Source organism: Stegostoma tigrinum, chromosome 40 (genome assembly GCF_030684315.1).
Source record: "Stegostoma tigrinum isolate sSteTig4 chromosome 40, sSteTig4.hap1, whole genome shotgun sequence".
Lineage (NCBI taxonomy): Eukaryota > Metazoa > Chordata > Chondrichthyes > Orectolobiformes > Stegostomatidae > Stegostoma > Stegostoma tigrinum.
Window position 1 is genome coordinate 20,240,231 of NC_081393.1, and position 10,279 is coordinate 20,250,509.

General features: G+C 43.1%; 1 protein-coding gene across 1 annotated transcript; it reads right to left on the reverse strand.

The window, feature by feature from the left end:
- Positions 1-4,680: 4,680 nt before the first annotated feature.
- LOC132206658 (probable G-protein coupled receptor 139) lies at positions 4,681-5,466 on the reverse strand. The gene has a single exon (XM_059641177.1). It carries the CDS (start codon positions 5,464-5,466, stop codon positions 4,681-4,683), a length of 786 nt encoding a protein of 261 aa, XP_059497160.1.
- Positions 5,467-10,279: the final 4,813 nt, after the last annotated feature.

A 10,279-nucleotide genomic window follows, 5' to 3' on the forward strand; every position in this document is an offset into this window, starting at 1 on the left:
ACCAGGCCATCTTTGACTGGGGACTGTGTAATGAGAAGGGAATCATTGCCAGTCGAGCCATGCGAAGCCCCTTGTGGATAAGCGTCCATGATAGAATTTTCTATCAAGATGGAGAGTGACGTAGATGATTGGGAGGCTGTGGTGCTGAACCTTAATAAAGAAAACCGCGAAGACATGAGGTGTGAGTTGGCCTTGATAGAGTGGGGAGAGTTACTTAAAGGGATGACAGTGGATAGGTAACGGCAAACATTCAACGAATGCACGTGGGAACGGCAACAACTGTTTATTTCTGTCTGTGGAAAAAGCAAAACAGGTCAGAGGGCCAAAGGCAGAAGCATACAGATTGGCGAAGAAAAATAATATGTATGAATATTGGGAGCAGTTTAGGATTCAGCAAAGAGGGATGGCAGGATTGATTTGGAATTGGGAAATTACAGCACGTAAGTAAGCTTGCAGGGAACAAAAAGACTGACCACGACAAGTTTCTCTCGGTACGTGAAGAGAAAGAGACTGGTAAAGACAAATGTCGGCCAAAAGAGGGCACAATTCAGATCCCAGAATTGTTGGAGAATGCAAGGATTAGTGAGAGGGAAGAATTGAGGGAGATCAGTATTAGTAGAGACATGGTGCTGGGAAAATTGATGGGATTGAACGTAAATCCCAAGGCCTATAATCTACATCACAGAATACTCAAGGAAATGGCACTCAAAATACTGGATACATTGTTGGTCATCTTCCCAGATTCAATATACTCTGGAACAGTCCCTGCAGATTGGAGTGTGGCTAATGTCACTCCAATATTCAAAAGGGAGGTTGACAGAAAACAGGAAAGTATAGGCCAGTAAGCTTAACATCTGGAGTGGGTAATATTCTTGAATCTATTTTCAATGACTTTATAGTGAAACGTTGAGAAAACAGTGGCAGGATCAGACACAGTCAGCATGTATTTATGAAGAGAAAACCATGCTGGAAAAATCTGTTAGAATTCTATGAAGATATAACGAGGAGAGTTGACATAAGGGTGCCAGTCAAGTCGTATATTTGGGCATTGAGAAAGTGTTTGACAAAGTCCCACTAAAGAGATAATTGTGCAAGTTGACAGTGCATGAGATTGGTGCAGGTGTATTGAGATGGATAGAAAACTGGTTGTCAGACAGGAAACAAAGAGAAGGAATTAATGGGTCCTTTTCAAATTAGCAGGCAGTGACTAGCAGAGTGCCACAGGGATCTGTGTCAGGACCGACTATTCACATTATTTATTCATGTTTTGGATGAGGGAGCAATATGTGACATCTTAAAGATTGCACAAGATACCAAATTGGGTGGGAGGGTGAACTGTGGCAAGGATGCATCGATCCTTCAGCATGATCCGGACAGGTTGGGGGAGTGGTAGAATCAATGACAGATGTGGTAAAGTTTGCATGACTGAGATTATTCACTTTGGAAGGAAAACAAGAAGGCAGATTACTATCTGAATGGCTGTAAAGTGGGAGAGGGGAGTGTGCAGGGAGATCTGGCTGTCCGTCGACCCCACTGAAGATAAGCCTGCAGGTGCAGCAGGCAGTAAAGAAGATAAATGGTACGTTCATTGTGAGAGGTTTCGAGTCCAGACGCAGGTACGTGTTGTTTTACTTTCCAGGATCTTGGTGAGGCCGCATGTAGAATACTGTGTTCAGTTGTGGTCTCCTTTTCTGAGGATGTATGCTCTTGCCCTCGAGGGAGTCCAGCGAAGGTACACCAGGCTGATTCCGGGGGTGGTGTGACTGACACCTGAGGAGCGACTGAGTGGGTTAGTATTGTTTTCGCTGGAGTTCAGACGAAGGAGGGGGGATTTCATAGAGACTTTAAAACTTCTGACAGTAATAGATAGGGTACATATAGGGAAGGTGTTCCCAATGGTGGGTGTGTCCAGAACCAGGTATCACATTGTGAGGATATGGGGTAGACCATTGAGAAAGGAGATGAGGAGACATTTCTACACCCAAAGTGTGGTGAGCCTGTGGAATTCATGAGCACACAGAATAGTTAATGCCAAAGTAATGAACGTGTTAAAGAGGTGGCTAAAGACAGCACTTGGGATGAATGGGGTAAAATGTTACGGGGTGAAAGCAGGATTAGACGATTGATTTAGACAATCAGCCATGACTGTGATGAATTGGTGAGCAGGCACAAAGGGCCAAATGGCCTCCTCCTGCTACTGTCTTCTCTGTTTCTGTGATGGTTAACAGGGAGTCTGAGTGTGAGCATGAGCAGGTGGTAAAGGTTAGAACATAAAACATCGAACATTACAGCGCAGAACAGACCCTCGGCCCTCGATGTTGCGCCGACATGTGAACTAATCTAAGCCCCTCCCTTTACACTATCTCATCAGTATCCATATGCTTATCCAAGGACTGTTTAAATGCCCCTAATGTGGCTGAGTTAACTACATTGGCAGGCAAGGCGTTCCATGCCCTTACCACTCTCTGAGTAAAGTGCCTGCCTCTGACATCTGTCTTAAATCTATCACCCCTCAATTTGTAGCTATGCCGCCTCGTACAAGCTGATGTCATCATCCTCGAAAAAAGGCTCTCACTGTCCTCTCGATCTATTCCTCTGACCAGCTTGTACATCTGTATTAAATCCCCTCTTAGCCTTCTCTCTCCAATGAGAACAGACCCAAGTCCCTCAGCCCTTCATCATAAGGCCTTTGCTCCAGTCCAGGCAACATCCTGGTAAATCTCCTCTGCACCTTTTCCAACGCTTCCACATCCTTCCTGTAATGGGATGGTCAGAAATGCACGCAATATTCCAAGTGAGGTCACACTAGCATTTTGTACAGTTACAGCTCCGGACCTCAATCCCTCTACCAATAAAACCTAACACACCGCGAGCCTTCTTGTCAGCACTATCAACCTGGGTGACAACCTTCAGGGATCTATGTACATAGACACCAATATCCATCTGCACACCCATACTACAAAGAATCTTCCCATTGACCATGTATTCTGCCTTCCTATTATTTTTCCCAAAGTGAATCACCTCACATTTATCCGCATTGAACTCCATTTGCCACCTTTCATCCCAATTCTGCAGTTTATCCTGCAAACCTGCAACAATCTCCCACACTGTCCACCACTCCACTGACTTCAGTGTCATCTGCAAACTTATTAACCCATCTACCTCTGCCTGCGTCCACATCATTTATAAAAATGACAAACAGCAGTGGTCCCAAAACAGATCCTTGAGGCAGACCACAAGTAACCGGACTCCAGGCTGAATATTTTCCATCAACTACCGCTCATTGCCTTCTTGCAGAAAGCCAGTTTCTCATCTAAACTGCTAAATCCCCCTCAATCCCATGCCTCCATATTTTCTCCAATAGCCTCCCAAGCGGAATCTTATCAACGGCTTTACTGAAGTCCATGTACACCACGTCAACTGCCTGACCCTCATTCCCTCATCAATTATTGAGATCTGGTGTGAGTGAGGGAACAAGCAGCAGAGATTTTGATCATGCCTAGTTTACACTGTGTGGAATGTGTGATGCTGAGGTGTGCAATAATCAAGGCTGGGAAAAGCAATGGAATAGATGAAGGTTTCAGCGATGAGAGTGACATGGGGATGGACTCATGAAGTCATGAAGATGAAAACGGCAATGCTGACTGATCACCACAGATGCACCTTCAGCTCAAATAAGAACAATTTCCAAATGATACATTCTGAAACCATTTATGGGGAAGAACACGGAGTGGATGGAGAGTTCCCAGTTCAGCTCTCAGGGACTTTTAGCCCGAACCTTAACTGGAACTGTACCATCCACCCTCCATTCAATGTCTCACAATCTCACCCCAGCTCAGCGATTGGCTTTCTTTAGATTGAAGCAAAAACCTAGGGCCTTGCTGAGATGGATGGGGAGAGGCAGCTATGACACAGCAGCAGGGATGGAAGGAATTCAGATTAAAGCCTTATTTTTTGGTCATTCAATTTAACAGTGAATCAATGCATCTGGATTTGCATCGTCCACAGCATTTCCTTTTTGAAGTAATTTTCTTTCCCTGAGTGGCTGTAACAAACTCAGAACCAGTGCATGCGTCGGAGAACCTGTCGGTACAGCTGTTCCTCCAGTCCTGCAGGAGGCGCTTCGACTTTCTTCCTGCCATCTTTATGGTTGGACTCCCAAAGTTCAGTTCTTGTGCATTCCTGACGTTTCCCAGATATGTCTGTCTCCTCTTGGGAATTTCAAGACTCAATAGTTTCAGTTCAACACTGGGGTTGTTCAATTTCCACAGCTTAACATCAACTGAATTGGAGTTGGTGCAGGAAAGCAAGAGAATCAGCCAAGATCTCTTTGACTGGCGCATCAGCTGCAAAGGGCTGAATGGCCTCCTGCTGCTCCTAATTCTTATCTATTTATTTCCATTGGGGTCTCTGTGTAACACTTCTTGCCCTTGTTCTGCTGATCCATAATGTTATTGATTCCTCCTTTTCATTGACCTCAGGTGATCCAACAGCCATCTCTTCTCTTTGACCCCAAATTATTTGGCATCCGACAACTGCTGCCAATGTTCTTCTGATTCTCCAAATTTCTGTCTCCTCTTGCCAATTGATAACATCCGTTGGCATTTATTTCCTGCACCAGACTAATATTTTTGTGACTATCCACTCTTAGTTGCTTTGAGTTGTTGTTGGTTCAGTTATTTATGTAAATATAGCTTCCAGTGGGTTCCTGAGCTTCTCTCTGAACTTGGAAAGGGAAGCTACATAGACAATGGTATTCGTACAGCAAGTCAAATTCTGCAGCATATATGCACATTGCGAAAATATATATTCACCATAACTGTCTAAAGGATCATCAACACCAAAATAATTCAAAATATACCATAGCCACAGAAAAATGAAGGTGCCAGATATTGCAAAGAGTAAAATCACAGACTGCCTTCGACTCTCCATCTCTGGGTCACTAGAATTCTCTCCATTACTTTGACCCTTCAGTCTTTTACGGACTTGACTGGCCACTAAAATCTGTCTGACTGTCAGGGTGTTGAGGAACAGAATGAAACCAAATGGGAATAGGGGTGTTAGAAACTTTTCAAACCTTTTCCATCCTTTCCAGACAGGGTCATAATAATATGCATCTGAATTAGAGCAGTACATTGGTATGCCGTCAATAATCAGCACAGGTTTCAATCTAAAGTAGGTGGGAATGTTTTTTAAACAGAGCAGACTGCCGGTTGTCGTAAGAACCACAGCTGCAGTTTTTTCAGTGCAGTATTTGGCTTTCAGTTTCTCACAACAAATGGTGACGTATCGATCAAAGGTGAACATGATGGTGAACCACACAGAGCAGCCTATGGCTACACGGCGCAGGGCATAGTGAACACGACACACAGGGGTGATGTCCAAGAATGACGGTGGGAAAAAATCATCTTTGATTTGGCTGAGTATGATCTCAATGATAACGACCAATAGATCCAGCACCGCCATGGCCTGAAGTTAGCGAGAGCTGCAGGCTGAGAGTCCACATTTTACTCGAAACAGGATCGCAACAGTCACTAAATTGACTGAAAGAGAGAGAGAAGTGAAAAAGAAATGAAAAACATTCTCCACCACTGAGGCTACATGCTCCGGATTAGACTTTATCAATGCAACTATGGGAAAGGAACTAGTTAGAGGAACAATAATAAAAGAAACACAGCACAGAACTTGACACAGTGTGGAGCTGGAGGAACACAGCAGGTCAGGCAGTCTCAGAGGAACAGGAAAGTCAACATTTCTGATTGAGACCCGTCCCAAACTTCAAATTCTGCTTTCCCTTGCATCTTTACTTTGAAATCTAAAACAAACTGCTGATCATTTGAGATACATTTCTTACTGTGTACACAAAATAGCTTTGTCACATGTCTCATACATTTTCACATCTTCTTTTTCTGTCTTTCTTCTAATCAAATGTAAGACGTCTTTGCCACCACCATCCTGCCCCAGCTGACTATGCAGTTTACCCTTCAACAGCAGCTCTGTTGGTAAGGACATCTTCTCCCTGTTAAAATTGCTTCTGTCTAAATGTACCTAGCTCTCTCAATCTCTTGTCTTATGGCAGCTAATGCTCTGCTATAACATGCTCAGTTGTCTGACTTGTTATTTTTCAATCCGCATGATTTTTTTTAGAAATGACTCATTTTCAAAGCACCTCCTCAAAATGACCTTCTCACCCTTAAATAATTGAAACATAAAATTCCATTTCTTTCAGTTTTATCACTGTTGAATTCCCACTGTTTTTTTCTCCCACCATTATTTTTCGACATCATGTCCATGAGAAATTCTTTTCTCATCATGGAACAGTCACACACTGAGTGTAATAACAAAGTCGGCAGAGCTTGAAACACTGGAAGCAGCAGAATGAAACTATAGAGATATGTACGGGATATTTGTCCTGTTATGCTGTTGCAGGTAACATTATTGCTCACTGGGTAACAGCAGAAACTGGGTCAGGTACTGATTGGAACAGCCTCAGTAATTATATCCACTCACCAGGAAAGCCAATGATGCCTAGAACCAGGTAGAATATTTTCCTCACCGTTCGAACCAAACCATGCATTTTCCGTTTGCTGTGAGTTGTTCCTTGCTTCTGCAGAAAATCCCCCTCAGTTTGATTCTGTGATGTCTGATTTGCAGGATCTTAATTTTATGCTCATCAACATCTCTGCTGGGATATTTGTATTGCACAATATTCAAAGGTGTTTTTCTTGAAGATTTGGAACAAACAGATGACGACAGCTGAATGAAACCTCTGATGCTGAAAAATGTTCACATGGGATGGACTGGATAAACACTCATTTCCCCAAGAAAGAACTTTGCTGGCCGCATGAAAAAACTAACAAGAACCGGAAGCCGTGTTGATGCAAATGTACTTTCAAACACTTCTAGTTTCAACTTGGGAACTTGTGTTGATGACCTTCCCTAATGACTATTCAGTGATTGATTCCCTCCCAAACAAAAACACATTCCGGCCTGTTTGATGGAATCCAGGAGTGTCACAGCTCTCTTTTGCTGTGGAAAGCCAGTTGATTGCTTCACAGAATCAAAGTCAGCAACACAGAATTCGCCCAATTTCACGGTCTTGTTCAGATCTGCGCCAGACTATATCAGCCAGTCTCACTCCTTCTCATCTCTCCATCATGACCTCACCCTCTTCTCTTTAATTTTCTTCTTCATTTCCACTCTGTTTTATATTAGTTCGCTGCACTGTCAGGAGCTTCTTTTCAGATCCACAACCTGTTCTGTGAGGTTGTGTAGATTAAGAGTTTTGGTTGGAGGTTCGTGTTTGGATAAGGCTTAATATTCAACACAGGATTCAGTTTTAATAGAACTGCAATGGAATTGCTTGAAGCCCTGTATGGATGCATCATCAGTGTTAGGCTGGGATTTGAGTTGGGTATAGTGTTCACATTATGGTTACGTTGGATATGGTTTAGAATTGTGTCAACATTCGATTAACAGTTGGGTTAATGAAAGGATCCGTGTTATGTATGGGTTAGCCTTTAGATATGGGGCAATCCTGGGAGTTGGTGTGGTCAAGTCTCGAAGGGCTGGTACATGGCTAATGAAAACTGTTCAGCAATGGATCCTCCCACGGCAGTTGGTGGAATTTGAATTCAATAAATGTCTGGAAATAAGAATCTAATGATGATCATAAATCCATTGACGATTGTCAAGAAAAAGCCAACTGATTCATTAATGTCCTTTAGGGAAGGAAGCTGCCATCCCTACCTGGTGTGGCCTACATTTAACTCCAAACCCACAGTCATGTAGTTCACTCTTAACAGCCTCTGATCAATTAGACACAGGCAATAAATGCTGTCAATTGATGCCCTTAACCCATGACTGAATTAAGGAGTAAATAAATCCAGCATCCAATCAAATAAAAGAAAGACAGTTCAGGAAACACATTTAAGGGATTAATTTAACAAAAAAAGTTTGCCAGATCATGGACACAGACAGACCCTTTGGTCCAACTAGTCCACATCGACCATGCTTCCAACCTAAACGTGTCCCACTTACCTGCATTTGGCCCATATTTCACCAAACATTTCCTGTTTATATACTTACCCAGATGTCTTTTATATATTGCAACTGGTCCCCCATGCAGCACTTCCTCTGGCAGTTCCTTCAACTCTCTGTGTTAAAAAGTTGCCCCTCATACCCTTTCTGAATCTTTCTCCTCTCACCCGAACAATATGTCCCCGAGTTTTGAACTCCACTATCGTAGGGAAAAGACCTTTGCTCGCCACCTTTTCTATGTCCCAGGTGATTTTATGAATCTTTATCCAGTCACCTACCAACCTTCTATCTCCATTGAAAATAGCTTCATCCTTTCCAGCCCATTATTACAACCGAAACATTCCATTCCGAGCAACATCCTGGTAAACATTTTCTGAATCTGCTCCAATTTAATACTATCCTTCCGAAAGCAGGGCGACCGGAACTGCCCACAGAATGGGCCTCACCAGTGTCGGGTACAAACTCTACATGACGTCCTAATTCGTACACTCAATGGTCTGAGTAATGAAAGCAAGCATGCTAAATGCTTTCTCAGTCATCGTACCGAGGCATAATGCTAGTTTCAAAGAATCATGTACCCGAACCCCTCAGTATTTCTGTTCTACAACATGATCCAGGGTCCCCACTAAGTTCTGCCCCTGTTTGTTTTACCAGAATACAGTGCCTCACTCTTATCCAAATTAAAGTCCATCTGCTGCTCCTTAGAACCTTAAACAATTGATCCAGATCTCTTTGTAACCTTAGATGACCTACTTCACTGTCCACTGCGCCAACAATTTTGGAGTCATCTGCAAGTGTGTTTCCCCAGCTTCTATATTCCCATCCTAAGTCAATGTTTTCAAGAAGATTTTTAGCTCGGTAGTGGATTGGGCTGTAGACATGCTCAGTGTGTCAGTGGGTTTGTTTTGTCACCCTGCTAGGTAACATTGGCAGCGCGCCTCCGGTGAAGCATCGGTGTCCTGTCCCACTGGTTATTTATATACCTCGGTTTACTGGGTTGGTGGGTAGTACATCCAGTTTTGATTCTCAGTGGCTTGTACACAGGGCCTGCTTGAATACGTTTGTTGAAGGAGTTCCAGTATGAATACCAGCCCTCCAGGAATTCCCTGCAGTGTCTCTGTTTGACCTCTGCAATTAGCGATGTGTTGTGCTGGTTGAATTTGTGCCTCTCATTGTCTGTGTGTAGTGAACAAGTGAGAATTGTTCGTATTGTATTTTAAAAAGCATATTGACAGTAAATCATTGCATTATGGCTTCAAAATCTCCAGCTCAAATCGACTCAATAACGTTTGCCTGCATTATCCAAATATTTAAATGTTTCTGAAAGGGCTATCATTTTCCTGTTATCTGTTTGATTCATTTTTGTATCGGGCTGTTAGCTTGCAGATGAACCCAAATAAAGTTGGTTGGAAAGGGAAAATAGTTGAAGAGATACCCACAATGAATCACCAGATATATTGAAAGAACTGCAATGATAATGAAGGAGGTTATTCCACACAATGTTCCTGTACTGTGTTTCTCAGGGAGCAATGCATGTCGTGACAAAGCCTTCTTCCCATAACCCTGCACACTGTCTCTTCCCGATATTAATACACTTTTTTCTCATTGCAAGTCAGTATTTGAGCAGGCCATCTTTGCCAAGACCTTTAACCTCTCATTATCACCGTCGTCACCATCAACAACTTCTCTTTTATCTCCGCTCATTTTATGCAGCTCAGAGGGTTGACCATGGACGCACACATGGACCTCAGTTATACCCGTCTCTTCGTGGTGTAGGTGGAACATTCCTTGTTCCAGTCCTATTCCGGGCCCCACCCACAACACTTTCTCTGATATTTTGATGATGTCATCAGTGCTGCTTCCGTCTCTCATTCATAATTGAAAAAGTTCATCAACTTTGCTTCCAATTTCCACTGCACCCTCACTTTCACCTGGTCTGTCTCTGACTCCACCCTTCCCTTCCTTGACATCACTGTTTCCACTTTTGGTGTCAGACTGGCCACAAACATCTACGATAAAGCCACAGCTACTTGGAATGCACGTCCTCGCATCCTGCTTCCTAAAAAACACTCAATTTGATTCTGGCATTCCTCTGAATCTTTTGAAAAGGGAGACTCCAAAATGTCCACTCTCTTCATCAACCGAAGACTCCACAAACTTTTTTTGAGAGGACCCTCAACTGAGTGTGAAACATCTGCTGCATTTACACCCTCACACCCTCTTTTAGCTCCCACAACAG

Bases quoted from the DNA above. Each gene is read 5' to 3' on its own strand.
- LOC132206658 (XM_059641177.1), bottom strand. From the start codon at position 5,466: ATGGCGGTGCTGGATCTATTGGTCGTTATCATTGAGATCATACTCAGC.